Below are 15,059 nucleotides of genomic sequence, written 5' to 3'. Positions count from 1 at the left end.
TCGTGTAGGTGAAACAATTGACTGACGATTGCATTTTACGTGTTCAGGTGGTACCTGAGAAAACAAAAGAAAGTCCTGGTGGCCCATGGCAGTTCGTTGGCTTGTTGCCTCTTTTTGATCCTCCAAGGCATGACAGCGCAGAAACCATCAGAAGAGCTCTAGAGCTCGGTGTCAATGTCAAGATGATTACTGGTAATTGGTTTACTCTGTTAAACGCCTTGCCACTTTCTTCTATTTCCTCATCTCTCCCTTTCATGGGATGATTTAGGTGATCAACTTGCTATCGGCAAGGAGACTGGTCGCAGACTTGGAATGGGAACAAACATGTACCCATCTGCATCTTTGCTTGGCCAAGACAAAGACCCAAGCATTGCTTCCATTCCTGTAGAAGAGTTGATCGAGAAGGCAGATGGGTTTGCCGGTGTCTTCCCGGGTTAGTACATTGCTGGTTTACGTCTTGACATAACTCTTAACGTTAAAGCACAACTGTTCTTTAACACCAACTTTCCGAATTTTTTTTTCAGAGCACAAATATGAAATCGTGAAGAAGTTGCAAGAGAGGAAGCATATTTGTGGTATGACTGGTGACGGTGTGAATGACGCTCCTGCACTGAAGAAGGCCGACATTGGTATTGCTGTGGCTGATGCTACAGATGCTGCGAGAAGTGCCTCTGACATTGTTCTCACGGAGCCTGGACTCAGTGTCATTATCAGTGCTGTGCTGACCAGCCGAGCTATTTTCCAGAGAATGAAGAACTACACAGTGAGTGCTTTATCTCTTTACCCGAGTCCTTACCTATTTCCCGTGTTTTGAAAGGTTTAACCTCCGAAACCCTCTGTTGTTCTTTCCAGATTTATGCAGTTTCAATCACCATCCGTATTGTGGTAAGTGAATGTTCATAGAATTGGGAGCGTATTAAAAATATCCTTTAAATCAAGCATTATGCAATCTCTTAATCCTGTTTTTCCCCACTTCCAAAATTCTGCAGTTTGGCTTCATGTTCGTTGCTCTGATATGGAAGTTCGATTTTTCACCATTCATGGTTTTGATCATTGCTATTCTGAACGACGGTGAGTTTTTTCTTTTCTTTTGTATTATCATCCATAACAACCTTTCTGCGATTGCTTGTCTAAGCAAAGCATTGATGTCAAACTGTTACTTCACCAGGTACCATCATGACAATATCAAAGGACAGGGTCAAGCCGTCCCCCACACCAGATAGCTGGAAACTGAATGAGATCTTTGCCACCGGAGTTGTTCTCGGAGGCTATATGGCCTTGATGACGGTCATATTCTTCTGGGGTGCTTACGAGACTGATGTCTTCCCGGTATCTAATTTCTCTCGTTTCCCCTATTAAAAAGCTCAATCGTTTTTTATTCCACCTTCTCTTCAGAAATGGAGTATAACTCTGTTTTTTTTTATGCCCCCGATACAGAGAATGTTCGGCGTGAGGGACCTGAGAGGCAGAGAACATGAGATGATGGCTGCACTCTACCTACAAGTCAGTATCGTGAGCCAGGCTCTTATTTTTGTCACCCGGTCCCGAAGCTGGTCTTTTGTTGAACGCCCTGGACTGCTATTGGTTACAGCCTTTATACTTGCACAACTGGTAAGCTCCCCTATATAATCAACCCCCAATTCTTTTACCGCAAGAAAAGGGTACACAACTCTTTACTGAAAATAGATAAGATCGGGTTTTCTAGCACTGAAATATGGAGATGGTTAGGACATGTACTAGGGTGATGGACTCTGTCAAAGTGACTGAAACTCGATGCAGGTTGCCACGGTGATAGCTGTATATGCGAACTGGAGTTTTGCGAGAATAAAGGGAATAGGGTGGGGATGGGCAGGAGTCATCTGGCTCTACAGCATTGTTTTCTACGTGCCATTGGACGTCATGAAGTTCGGCATCCGTTACGTACTGAGCGGGAAGGCTTGGGTCAACCTGATCGATAACAAGGTACGGCCCTTATCCAGTCCAACATCTTCATAAGCTGAAAAAACACGGGGGAAAGACAGAAGCATTAACCAAAAACACTAAATACACATTTTGTCTGAATGAACAGACGGCATTCACGACCAAGAAAGACTACGGAAGAGAAGAGAGAGAAGCGCAGTGGGCGACGGCACAGAGGACATTACATGGACTGCAACCAAAGGAAGGTGCCAACATCTTCCCCGAGAAAGGCAGCTACCGAGAACTGTCTGAGATAGCCGAGCAAGCCAAGAGACGAGCTGAGATCGCCAGGTACTTTTTTTTTTTTGTAGAAAAAGAAAACAACCTTCATTCCTCAATGCCAATTGTAATTAAAAGGATCATATTCTGAAAACAACATATGAACAATAGCAAAAGAAACAAGAACTAGGATTGTAATTATCATTATATAATAAGAGTTTAAAAGGGTAATTAATAATTATAATTAAATGAACAGGTTGAGGGAGCTGCACACGCTGAAAGGGCACGTAGAATCGGTGGTGAAGCTGAAGGGTTTGGACATTGATGCTCCCGCTGGTCACTACACCGTTTAATAAGATACACACATTCTAAAATTTGGAACATGATGATGATGACGATGATGATGAACATACCCATGCCTTTCTAAGGGGGGAGACTGCAATCTTTTTTTTTTTTTTTGTAGTGTTGAATTCCTTTAAACTCCGATTTTCCTTTTTTTTTTACTAATCATTGTTATCAGTAGTTTATGTATTACAAAAAATGGGACAAATAAATCGAAATATATTTTTATATATTTCTCGGCATTTTTTTTTCAGTCTTCACGGTTCAGTTCGGATTTCCTTCTCCGACCAGACACTAACCGGATATTTTACTTCACGTGGATTATATATATACACTACTTTTCTTCGTGAAACTCTCCAGTCCAACCATTGGTAAAGCTCCATGTGGCATCCTCTTTATCACAATCGCAAAGCAGAGAAGAGAAAAGAATCGCCGACCAAAAAAAAAAAGAAATTCTTCCAAAAAATCCACAACAAACCGAGCAGGCAACAAAGCTCTTCAATTCCCATCAGTTTCCGTACGCATTACCGAAAATGTCCGTCGCCGCCATAGCTGCTTCCTCGCGACAGGGCTTCTTTCTCTTCAACTCCCTCAGTTTCAGACACAAACACTACTCTCCCAAGAGATTCACGCCCCCCAACTCAATCTCTTGTAATTACACAAACCACGAAGACGACGACACCTCTTCCAGGTTTCTTCTTTTTTGTCTATAGTTGTGTGAAGAATTCCTGTTACCAGATGCAGAGATTCTGATTTTTTTTTTTCTGTATTATGTTTAGAAATGAGAAGCAGCTGGCGAAACTGGCAATCGCGACGCTAGCGGTGGGAGTATTGGCGTTTGGATCAGTCGGCGACGCGTCTGCGGCCAAGACCGGCGGCAGAATCGGCGGTCAGGCGTTTCGCCCTTCATCTCCTCGCCCGTCCCCTCGAATCAGCAACAGATCGAGGTCACGGCTCACGACCCCATTTTCAGTTTCAGATTCTTTTTCTTTTTTAAATTAGGGATCTTTCAAAGATAATAGCCAAATGATTCTTAAACATTGAACAAAAAAAAGCACACTACTTTGGAAATTCACTTGCTTCAATCTCTGAAACAGGACCAACATATACGTGAATCCGCCGGTTGCGCCGCCCTTGGTCGGCGGTTACGGTTATGGCGTCTACGGCGGCTGGGGCTGGTCGCCGTTTTCCTTTTTCGCCCCTGGCCCGACCGTAGCCGTCGGCATAGGCGGCGGATTCGACCTCCTCGTCCTCTTCATGTTCTTCGGAGCAGCCGCAGCAGTCGCCAGAAGGTTTCTCCGATCACGAGATGAACCAGACGATGATGACTTCTAGTAAAGTTTAAATGTCATTTTGTTTGGAGTAAAAAGACAAACTTTGTAATATCGTTCATAGTGCAATATATTATGATCTGTGAAATCTTGTTTGTGCGAAAGAAAAGCAGGTAAATCAACAAGAATGATACCGAATTATAGGAAATGTTGTTGTTATTATTCCTCTTTCGAGAATGAGAGGTTCATCTTTGGAGTACGAGTTATACCCTAAATCACACAAATCTGCCTTCCGCCCACCAAAATTTTCAGAAAAATTTACAAACCCATTTGGTAAAAAAGCCTCAAAATTGTGGCCAAAGCGGCCGGTTCGAGAATTCAAGTTTCAACTACTCCCCACCGTTATGTCTTTTTTTTTTTGTAATCGGGTATTCTGAACCGAAATTCAGACTAATTCCGGAGCCGGAAACAAATTATGTGATTGGAATTACGCTTCTTTTCCCAATTTGAAATTCGAACTCGAGACAGGACATACGTTTTGTGTCTACGTTCCACCGGTTTGAACTACTCAAGTCACACAGTTATGTCTCATGGCTTGTTCTTGGTGGCGATGCGAAAACAGACCCCCCCGAGGATTACCCAAAAAAAAAAAGGAGCTAACTTTATATACGTGGACGATGTGAAACCTCGGGATAATCTCATTTTGTGGACAGATTCTTGAGCTCGCCTTTAAATATGTACTATAATCTTTTGTTTTGGTCTTGGACGAATGGACCATTAACCAATTGAAATCAGAAATTTCGAGTGTTACATGAAGATAACGAATCAGACGCAATAATTGGAGGAGAATAAAAGTTGATATATATATAACAAAAAAAAGTCAGTAAATTAATACAAGTAAAGATCGATGATTAGGTTCGGTTTATACTTAGTCCCTGAAAAAGCCAATGTGACCTCTTCTTCTCCTGATCCAACGTCGTACTCGAACTGCTCATCGGTGTGCTTTGTCCGCTACAATCTTTATTATTATTATTGTCAACATTATCCGATCTAAACGAGGTTGTCGAAGAGTTGTTGTTGTTCGTTGTCGTCGTTTCCCTCTGGTTATCCGACGAAGAGGACATTCCGATGCTCAAGGTCAGTTCTAGTTCTATCTCCTCCATCGTGTCCGATCCGTTCGTCCTCGTTGGTCGTCCGAGGTCGACGGCCGAGATTTCTGCAGCAGGGCTCTCGAGTTCGATGCCTGAGCCACTCCGGCTCCTATCTCTCCGCCTCTGATTGCTGCTGTTGTTGAAATCGAGCAAAAAGAAGCTGCTGCTGTTGTTGTGAGAAGCTGCTGGTTGTTGTGGGTACGTTAGGTTATCATCATGACTCCATTGTCGTCTTTGTTTGGTCTCCTTCTTCAGCTCCTCCATCATTACCTTCTGTACACCGTACACTCTGTGCAGCTCTCTTACCTGCCATTAATTTCCAGTTACGTACCATCCTTTTCCTTAGGGTTTATTAGATACAGAGTCCGAATTCTATTTACTGCGTGTACACACGTATACTATGTAATGTATATATATATAACTGTAGACGTGCATACCTGGTTCTTGAAAATGTCTTCTTGGGCTAGCATTGTGTTTCTGATGGAATTGAGGTTTTGGTTTTCAAGGAAACTATCCATGGACCTAACCCTACAACGACCCTCTCTTCTGCCTACGATCTTCGTTCCCATGCCTGAAAAAAATATTCACAAATATGTTATATAGTCATATATATATATATATACATATCGACGAGTAATATAGCCTCTCTGCATGAAATCGAATCAACCAAGAAGGAAGGAAGGAAGAACGAATACACTGAAAGACTGTAATGGAGAGAGATATTTGCATGAGAGGATGATGGAAACTATAGTCAGAGACCATTAAAATTGAAGTGAGAACCGAAGAAGATATTATATATAATTAATTAAATAGTAGTGGAAAATCTATAAATAAATAAAAAAGGACTTGGAGATTTTGGATCTTCTTTTTTCTGTTTACGTCTATGTGTTGGTGTCTTGTCCAAATGAATCGAGCTTGTTTTCTCTCCATATGTAGTGCCAATTTAGTACCCAAACCCAACATAAACATACTTGCCCCACCATTACATCACCCCAAGATATAAATTAATAAATAAATAAATAAATAAAAGATTCTAGAGTTGTGTTTCTTTTTTCGTAATATCTTATAATTTTTTTACGATTGAAAACCTTATCTCACAGCCCACCTTCCTGCGTAATAGTCGGCAAACCACGCAGAACATGTAAACCAGCCTCGGATTATCATTAACCACTAGGTTGGGGACTCCCCTAATATCTCACATTGATTAAAAACAAAGTAAATATGATTGTACATCGATCAATTTTGTGAGCCACAAGTTTGGCATATATATATATATATATCGTTATAGGTGTGGACGTAAAACAAGTTACAAAATTTACTACGTGAAATTATTTTTTTTCCCCGCGGGGTATATGGGTCAAATATTCCACGGGGGATCATATAGCCGGTCAATATGGACCATAAATGCTACCGTACGGCCTAGATAGCAGTGACTCTAAATTGAAATATGTGGTAATTAGAGGTTGTCATTGGCATGAGTCGACGAGGAAAAAGCTACTCTTAATTTCATATAATTTTTACTTTCTTTTTGGACACAATTATATCTAAAAAATAGATTATTGAACTAAGTACTTAAGAAAAAAAATGAAATGATTTTTAAACCTTATATATATATATATATGTGAATGGATAATAGATTTATAAATATGGATACATGGGGATGGTTCTCATTCTTACGTGAAGCAAAACAACAAAACTGTATCACCAAAGTTTCCACTAAGTTTTGTTTCTTCAAGAACAAATGTATGCAGACCCACGCACCTATAGATACACATACACACGCATATACACACGTGCCCACATACATATATACACAGACATGACAAGATGCACTGCTATCAAGAGGAACATGAGTAGATCACACCAAATATATATATATATATATATGTAATATGTACGGTTGAAAACAAAATTGATATAGAATGATATATGGTACACATATAAAAGTGAAGAGAGGAGAGAACGTGAAGCTTCACGTATGTTATTATATGTATATGCATATATATATATATATGTAAGTATCTTAATTCAGTTGCTTTATACGATTTGTGAGGACTACCATAATTATAATAATGGACTGACAAACCGACAAAAGAAAGAGAAAGAGGATCAGATTCATCGAAGGCCGAATTGATCATGAGATTATATATGAGGCCAAAAGCTGGTGTTTTTCATATGGCCACCGTTCAAAAGCAATGCACGGTCCAATAATTTTGACTCATAGACCATAATTAATAACCAGAGAAAGATTAATATCACTTTCCCTTTCAGAACTTTTATTGCTACTTTTTCATGGGAGCTTGACCGACTGATCTCCTTCCATGGAAAACAATGTCTTTTCTACAATTTTATGCTTGTAAGCTGGTGGGTCAATTAATCGATATACATATACATGTTTATATATATGTGTGTGTACATATATATATGGGGTGAATCACAAGAGACTCATGACTCATCTATGCGTGTGTTTTTGTAGTTTTGTGTATGAATCGATCTCTCCCTAGCTAGGGGAAAAAAGTTCATGAACTTAGAGAAAATAACAACTAAAAAAATATATTTATAAAAATTATTTCTACGATGAAGATGATGATTACCTGGAAGGAAGTGCGACCAAACTGTGATTCTCCTCCCAGGAAGCTCATGCCATAAAGCTCACCCCCCTTCAAGACTCATGACTACACACACACACACACACACACACATATATACATATATATATCGTATGTATCTCTCTCGCTTTGCTGCAAAGCAGAAGCTATATATATGTACCGAGAAAGAAAATAGCAGAAATACTAAGGAATAATTAAGCCGATTTTTTACCCAAAAAAAAAATTAAGCCGATTCGATAGGATTAAAGCCCATGAGAGAGAGAGAGAGGGAGGGTAATCTAAGGCTAAGCAGAGGACAAGTGCTTAAAATTAATAAGCGTAATCAAGAGATTTAATTAATACTTATAATAATTTAGAAAGGGCATTTTGACAGGCTGTGGAGGAAAAAGCTGAGCTTCATTATTCTCACTCCAAATCACAGACAAAACAAGATTTTCTTTTCCAATTACACACACACACACACGCATATATATATATATATATATATATGTGTGTGTGTGCGCGCGCGCATACATATAAATATGCGCGCGTATTTTAAATTTTAAAGTAAAAAAAAAAACAAAGATAACTTTTAAATTTTCATCATCTCTTTAGTGGAAGGTTGATAAAATTGGAATACTACAGAAAGTAAAAAATAAATAAAATACGCCATCTACGCGGAAGTAAATGATAAAAAAATTACAAAAAATTGACCCAAGAAATACAAGAAGTTTATTCCATTTATTTATTTTTTTGCTTTATGATTTATCTCACTGTAACACATATATAATCTTAGAACGTTATGAAAAAGATCTGGATAATTTGGTTGGCAATTCTCTATTATGCATGGCATAATCTTATATGTGTGCGTGTATAATAAATGAGCGTATATATATACACTGCATGTACGTACATTATACCTAGGCTGGGATCAGATCAAGGGGATTCGGACAAAAGATGAACAATAAAAATAAGAACAAATGTGGGCTATGAACAATATATTCCAGACAAATCCTCACTGGACTGATCATCATCATCAAGATATATGCATGAACCATAAAAAGGTGAAACCATATACAATAATATATATATATATATATATTATTAAAACAACCAATTGAAGCCAACCTTTCTACCTTTCTTTAATTAGCTGATTTTATTTTGCATTATTTTGGAAATTCTAATTATTCTCCTTTTATTATATTTGAAAATAACACACCCACCCCCACACACAATAAAAGGTTAGAAAATTAGGGTTTAAAAGGAGGAGGAAGCACGCGTTGTAGCCTTTCTAACCTACACACACTTCTCCCTTTCTTTATGTGGACCCTCCTTTTTTCCCACTATTTTTCTTATACTCACACATATTATATTTATATATATGCATTTTAGTATATTGCATACACATCTGTGGAATACATATATCCTATAACTGACCTATGCATAACTTGGCAGAGAATCTTGTGCATATGTAATATAGTAAGTTACATGATTTTTAATTCGAATATATTTCCTTGCATCAGTTAAGAGAGAGAGAGAGGTGTATATATATATGATATTTTTGTTTATATATTTATTTTAGAAATCGCTTCTGTCCAAAGAAAAAGAGTATATATATATATATAAAACTTTCCATGGAAGTCCGTCGAAGGCCGAATTAAGGGGGCAAGGGAAAACCATAGAAATGGAATTTAAGTTTCATTGCAAAGATTCGTTATATGGAGGCGTAACAAAATAAAAATTAAAGGGCTTTGTGTACGCACCCACCGAGCACATGCTTTTTAAGTAATTGGACTATCGAGATTTAAATAAAAAAAGACATTTAAATTATTAATTATAATTTTAAAAAAATAATGAAGAGGCTTTGTCTTCTACATGTTTCGCTTCCTCCCCTCAAGGAAATCTTCGGCTCACATGGGGCTTCCGATATAACGCACCGACTTCCTCTTTATTATCGACTTCATATTTATTTTATATATATATATATATATACACACACGACACAATCTACTAAACATTTTTCTAGGCACATATTTTGCATGAGAATTTCTTGATGCGTGCGCATCTAATCCAAGTAAAGAAAAATAATCTCTGCATTACAGAAATTATTGGGTTGGGGGAATATACTATATATATTACACATATTTGACACACTGCAAAAAAAGTCAGTTAAAAAAAAAAGAAATAATTTCATTTCATATATATCTCATTGCAAAACTTTCGTTACAAAGATAAAAATTCAAAAAATAAATTAACCGTAATAATTTTTTTAACAAAAAAACGAATTTCAATGCATCTCATTGATTTTTTATTGTCGCTGTTTGACCGTGATAAATAGTTAATGCGTTGCATATAAAACAAAATTTGGTTACAAAATAAGGTAAGTTAGGATATTTCGTTGCAATCTAACCTATAAAAAAGGTATGCATAGAAAATTTTCATTATCTTTCTATTCCTATGTATTATCTTTTTTTTTAAAAAAAAAAAGAAGATGTATTTAGGAAACAAAATGTTCATTTCATTTTATTTGTTATAATGATCCACATCAATATATTAATGATGTTTTTATTAACCCTTCAATCTCTTGCATATGTCGATACATTAATTTTGTTTCTATTTATTATTTATTTTATGTTAATATATACTTTCAAACTTTTATAATTCTATTTTATTTTTTTTTACTTGCAATGCAATATTTTGTAGAAAAACCGTTTGTAACTATTTTTTGTCGCAATTTTTTAAAATTGTAACAATTTACAATGAAAAAATTGCAGCAGAGTGTTTTTTTCAACAAAATCTGGATTTTTGCAATGGCAGATTTGTATTTTTGTAGCGTATATATATATGAAATAAAAGATTTAAAACATCTAATAATTTCACACAAGAAGAAATAAAGAGTAATTTAGTTACTGGTACGCTGATTGATAAGAAAAATTTAAAATGTGAGCTAACCAAAATTAAATCAAATAATGCTTATATATATGGGACAAGGAGCATATCTACATATGTTAGTACTTCGCGTATCTAACCAATTTTTCAAAGAATTGTCGGTCCATGAAGTTTCATATCTTCATCGTCGTTTGGTTCATAGTGCTCGAATTCGGATCCCAAAAAATCATACATTAAATACATATATCCGATTTTTTAAATAAAAAAATGCACTCTATAGATTTGTGGGTGTAATATTTAATGTAGATAATTTATAATTAAAAAAATAAATGATTCCAACTGCGGATGCATGCGTATATTAATAAATATTTAAACAGAAGAAAAGATAAAAAAAAAAAAGTAAGATGAAAAGAAAAGGAGACCGCAGGCTGGATTAGGCCGAGGCATGTGAGGCATTCACATGTGAAATTATGCAAATATGATTATCTAAAATGATTATCTTAATTAATTATTAATATATATATATATATATTATGTATGTATCCTTAGTTAGACCAATAATAGCATGTAAGTACTATATGCACCAAAGTTTTATTAGGGACATAATTATTGCTTCTGGCTTAAAACACGATCAGATTTTTTTTTTAATTCAAGTTTCAGAGCTGGAATCTGCAAGTCAACATCTAGGTCTCCGTAGTACATCACATGAACTATTGTCTCTGGGTTGAACGCATACATACATACATGCATAGATGCATGCATGCATGCATACATACATACATTCATGCATGCATGCATGAGATCATTATAAACCGGAGAACTAGGGAAGATAGAAAGTAAATATAATAGTGAATAAAACAGTGTGGATTAGAAACTAATAAGAATAATATTAGGAGAGAAAGGGAAGGGCCTATACAGAAGAAAGTGTCGGCATGTGGAGGCAATGGGATGGATCTCTCTCTCTCTCTCTCTCTATATATATATATATATATATATATAAAAGGTTAGAAAATTAGGGTTTAAAAGGAGGAGGAAGCACGCGTTGTAGCCTTTCTAACCTACACACACTTCTCCCTTTCTTTATGTGGACCCTCCTTTTTTCCCACTATTTTTCTTATACTCACACATATTATATTTATATATATGCATTTTAGTATATTGCATACACATCTGTGGAATACATATATCCTATAACTGACCTATGCATAACTTGGCAGAGAATCTTGTGCATATGTAATATAGTAAGTTACATGATTTTTAATTCGAATATATTTCCTTGCATCAGTTAAGAGAGAGAGAGAGGTGTATATATATATGATATTTTTGTTTATATATTTATTTTAGAAATCGCTTCTGTCCAAAGAAAAAGAGGAAAATGTTAAGAGGATGATGTAAAACCAAGAGAGTGTACGATTTTATATTAAGAATCACACAAATAGATTGAAACCGAAAGTGTATCTGTCGTATTCGTGAAGTCTCAGTGATATCCAAAACAAAGATTATACAATAAAAAAAAAGTAATAAAACCTTTTTAAGTTAACTACGGGCATCATTAAGATTAGGGTTTTTGGACCGAATGGACACGTGTCGTAATTCCATAGATGAAAACTGACCGCTTCTCATGTGGTTTCGCGAGTTCTCCACTTGTCACTCTTTTATTTGACTTGTCCTTGGATTTAGCTTATCTTCAATTACATATACTTTACTGCATTTTTTTACATTATTTAAATAAATAACTTATTCATTATGGTGAAAACGAAATATAAATAATTAATTAATGCCCTGTGAGTAAAAATCAGACACGGTGATTTAATCCTGTCTCCACCAAACCCAATATAACAAAATTCATGTCCTCATAATTCCGCCCAAATGTTGTGTCTCTTATTCTTAAAAATTCATTACAACTAGTAGTTACATTTACAATTTTAGTGATTGATTTGTATACAATATATAAAGATTTTTTTCCAAATGATCTTAGCATGTATATAATAAATATTCACGAGTGTTTTTCTGAAACTGAAAAAAAAACAATAAATGAAAAAAGGGGATCAAATTATATTTCTACTGTATCTAAAGAATCTTGGGTAACGAAATTTCAGGCGAGCTAATTAAGTGTGACATTTAATTATATTAGAAACATATATTACAATAACATATAAAATATAATCGGAAAACCATATTTATTTAAACAATTAGGTCGACAGCCTCACGCTCCAATGTACAATGAATCGGAATCCGAACATGACTTCCTAACCAATGAAAACGCCAACTACGAATACCGAATATATTGCTCTATATAAAAAAAAAAAGGTAGAGAATCTCTTGATGACCGAGCCAAAAGATAATCTTATGTGGATCCTAACAGATATATTTTTATTTTTATTTTTTAAACGTTATCTGGATTTCAAAGACAATATCTTATTTATATCCCACGTTGTTATAATATCCTTTATTATGCACTTCATGGATTTTACTTATCATGACACTTAATTGATGCCAATATCAATCAATTTTATCATTATATAATTTACGTTTTTTTAATCAATATCTGTTTTTTTTTTCAATCAGTGTTGCATTTGTATATAGCTTTATAACACACACACATATATATACATATTCATCTTGTTTAGATCGATCTAACAACTCTTCCGGATGCTAATTATATTTTAATCAATTCCATTATCTAGTTTTTTTTTGTTATATCCTCATTTTATAAGTAAAATGCTAATCATAAAAACAGTCAATCATCCATTTCATAATTTTGTGTTTTGGGGTAGTAATGTTTGTCCATTTTACAACATGATGGGCCAATTGGATCGTGAACTTATTGCGTCACCTTGTTCTGTAAAACGTTCTCTGTTCTTCAAGTTGTCCAAGATAATCCAGCGTCTCCAATCTCTTCCGAAAATATATCTTTAGTGTACTTACAAATATTGCTTGGGTAAATATGGACAGATTTTGAAACTGTTTCCACTCATAAATTAACAAAAAAGGAATAATAATACCACATATTTTTTAAACATGACTAGGGCAGTAAGATGAATTACACAAAAGAAAGATAGATACTCATGGGTCAAAATTTCACAAAATCTGCATTGCAGAACCAAAGCTTTTGGCCTCCGTTGAGTGAAATACTGAATTTAGACAGAACCAAAGCTCGAGTTTGTTGGATTTAGACAGAGCAGCAGGGCTAACAGAACGCAAAGATGCTCTTCTCCGAACTGATCATCCTCTTTGCAGATGTTGTCCCAACGATCCTCTCCAGCTGCAATATGCATACCATCAACCAAACAACAAATAATCAAGAGAGAGAGAGAGAGAGTTCTGAGTCGACAGAGAGAACCCATAATTAGTGAGTATGAACCATGGAAAGATCAAGGAGAGGAGGATTACCCGGAGTAGATCAAACCGAGAAAAGAGAGCTGTAGACACCATGTCATGCGATGATCCTTCCAGCATATTCACAATCTGCATTAGTTTCAATCAAAAAATACAGAGAGATTAGATTCCGATCCATTCACAGCTGTGGCACAATCTGAGTGTCGAAGCTATTTAAGAGTTTCTTACCTCGGGGTAGAATTCCTTCCGTTCCGGGAGGGAGTAGATGATTAGGTTCTTAATTCCACGGATCTGTTAACCCCAAGTTAAACAGAAAACAATCTTAGCAATTATGAACCAAATGCACAATTCTTAATGGATTCCTCAACAAAGCATTTTTTTTTTATCCCAAGTGTTTTAATCTTGGAGACCAACTGCAAGCTAGAGCCAGGTCTTTCTCAGGAAGATCAAATCAAAGACTAAAAATTTAACCTTGTATCTCCTATAAAAGTATGCTCTCTCCGTGTAAAGCATCATCTTCCGCTTGCCCTCGAAAAACCAAACACGTGCACGCGATATATCCGGAGCTTTTGTATAGCTGGAAAGAGAGAGATGAAGCTCATTACGGTTTAATGAAAAAAATGTCCAAATCATAAATAACGAAAGAGCGACACTTATGCAGGAAAACGTTCTCACTCTCCGAGTAGACAGAAAGATGCATTCTGCGACTTCAGAAAGTTCCTCAGCCTGACAAACTCGAAGTAAGAATGGATAAAGATCATGATTCCTCCCTGCAAAATAGAATTTGTAATATGAACAACAATCCCCAGAAATTACATTATGAAAAAGGCTTCTTAAATCTAACCAACTCCGCCACTATTCATCATGGCTTTCTACAGAAAGTAAGTCTAAATCAGTAAGCACAGCCTTTGCATTAGCGAGTGTACCTGAACCGAATCTTTTATCTTTGGGAAGATCTGCACAAAAAATAAAGATATATCAGCATTTTTGTGCCTAGCATTTGACTGATTTTGTGTTACTTGTCTCTTCCTTCAATGGGATGTTGCAGAGAAGAAAATTTGGAAAATATCATCCTTAACTAGTATTTGTTTCTCTCCATGAAAATATAGTAGGAAACAGGAAAGAATAGAATTCCAGAACTTGACCTTCTTAGTAAAATATTCGAAACGAGCATCATCTGCCTGTACTATAGAGTCTGCACTAAATCGTTCATAGATCTGGCAGCATGAGGAGAGAAAGGAAGGGTGAATTAGTTTTTGAGATCTTTGGTCACAAAATTTAATGCTTCTAAACAGGAATGC

At 35.9% G+C, this 15,059-nt stretch overlaps 4 protein-coding genes across 6 annotated transcripts in view; 2 read left to right on the top strand and 2 right to left on the bottom strand.

Annotated features, from left to right (window-relative positions):
• LOC104813515 (ATPase 2, plasma membrane-type) overlaps nt 1–2,762 on the top strand; it is a 7,300-nt gene extending 4,538 nt beyond the window's left edge. For both annotated transcript variants that reach the window (XM_010541121.2, XM_010541119.2), the window contains 10 exons: nt 48–192; nt 269–433; nt 525–763; nt 853–885; nt 990–1,071; nt 1,169–1,329; nt 1,438–1,611; nt 1,780–1,962; nt 2,069–2,250; nt 2,435–2,762. In XM_010541121.2, coding sequence (XP_010539423.1) covers nt 48–192; nt 269–433; nt 525–763; nt 853–885; nt 990–1,071; nt 1,169–1,329; nt 1,438–1,611; nt 1,780–1,962; nt 2,069–2,250; nt 2,435–2,531 — 1,461 coding nt within the window. In that variant the 3' untranslated portion in view covers nt 2,532–2,762. The remainder of the gene's footprint in view (nt 1–47; nt 193–268; nt 434–524; nt 764–852; nt 886–989; nt 1,072–1,168; nt 1,330–1,437; nt 1,612–1,779; nt 1,963–2,068; nt 2,251–2,434) is intronic.
• Nucleotides 2,763–2,881: 119 nt separating this feature from the next.
• Nucleotides 2,882–3,999, top strand: LOC104813514. Its single transcript, XM_010541118.1, has 3 exons — nt 2,882–3,211; nt 3,300–3,467; nt 3,618–3,999. Exons 1-3 carry the CDS (start codon nt 3,054–3,056, stop codon nt 3,853–3,855), a joined length of 564 nt encoding a protein of 187 aa, XP_010539420.1. The 5' UTR covers nt 2,882–3,053; the 3' UTR covers nt 3,856–3,999.
• Nucleotides 4,000–4,578: 579 nt separating this feature from the next.
• On the bottom strand, nt 4,579–7,893 carry LOC104813513 (probable serine/threonine-protein kinase fhkE). 2 transcript variants are annotated; one of them, XM_010541116.2, is made up of 3 exons: nt 5,638–6,009; nt 5,380–5,513; nt 4,579–5,248 (listed from the first exon to the last, which is right to left on the bottom strand). In XM_010541116.2, the coding sequence occupies exons 1-3, from the start codon at nt 5,702–5,704 to the stop codon at nt 4,703–4,705; spliced, it is 747 nt and encodes a 248-aa protein (XP_010539418.1). In that variant the 5' UTR covers nt 5,705–6,009; the 3' UTR covers nt 4,579–4,702. The 2 variants fall into 2 exon arrangements, with proteins under 2 accessions (XP_010539418.1, XP_010539419.1); XM_010541117.2 differs by lacking the exon at nt 5,638–6,009 and adding an exon at nt 7,537–7,893 and having other exon boundaries at nt 4,580–5,248.
• Nucleotides 7,894–13,373: 5,480 nt separating this feature from the next.
• Nucleotides 13,374–15,059, bottom strand: part of LOC104813512 (U3 small nucleolar RNA-associated protein 25) — a 7,409-nt gene continuing 5,723 nt past the window's right edge. Inside the window, exons 19-25 of the mRNA XM_010541115.1 lie at nt 14,904–14,975; nt 14,685–14,714; nt 14,434–14,528; nt 14,230–14,335; nt 13,987–14,049; nt 13,813–13,887; nt 13,374–13,684 (exon numbers count right to left, since the gene is read on the bottom strand). Of these exons, the coding sequence (XP_010539417.1) occupies nt 13,610–13,684; nt 13,813–13,887; nt 13,987–14,049; nt 14,230–14,335; nt 14,434–14,528; nt 14,685–14,714; nt 14,904–14,975 (516 nt within the window). The 3' untranslated portion in view covers nt 13,374–13,609. The remainder of the gene's footprint in view (nt 13,685–13,812; nt 13,888–13,986; nt 14,050–14,229; nt 14,336–14,433; nt 14,529–14,684; nt 14,715–14,903; nt 14,976–15,059) is intronic.

Source organism: Tarenaya hassleriana, unplaced genomic scaffold (assembly GCF_000463585.1).
Source record: "Tarenaya hassleriana unplaced genomic scaffold, ASM46358v1 Cleome20, whole genome shotgun sequence".
Taxonomy (NCBI): Eukaryota; Viridiplantae; Streptophyta; class Magnoliopsida; order Brassicales; family Cleomaceae; genus Tarenaya; species Tarenaya hassleriana.
The sequence above is the reverse complement of the archived record's forward strand: the minus strand, read 5'-3'. Positions and strand labels throughout refer to the sequence as shown.

Bases quoted from the DNA above. Each gene is read 5' to 3' on its own strand.
- LOC104813513 (XM_010541116.2), bottom strand. From the start codon at position 5,704: ATGGTCTCTGACTATAGTTTCCATCATCCTCTCATGCAAATATCTCTC. The intron at 5,514-5,637 runs GTATTCGTTCTT...TATTTTTTTCAG, and splicing joins CTCCATTACAGTCTTTCAGT to GCATGGGAACGAAGATCGTA. The intron at 5,249-5,379 runs GTATGCACGTCT...AATTAATGGCAG, and splicing joins AAGACATTTTCAAGAACCAG to GTAAGAGAGCTGCACAGAGT.
- LOC104813514 (XM_010541118.1), top strand. From the start codon at position 3,054: ATGTCCGTCGCCGCCATAGCTGCTTCCTCGCGACAGGGCTTCTTTCTC. The intron at 3,212-3,299 runs GTTTCTTCTTTT...TATTATGTTTAG, and splicing joins GACGACGACACCTCTTCCAG to AAATGAGAAGCAGCTGGCGA. The intron at 3,468-3,617 runs GTCACGGCTCAC...TCTCTGAAACAG, and splicing joins CGAATCAGCAACAGATCGAG to GACCAACATATACGTGAATC.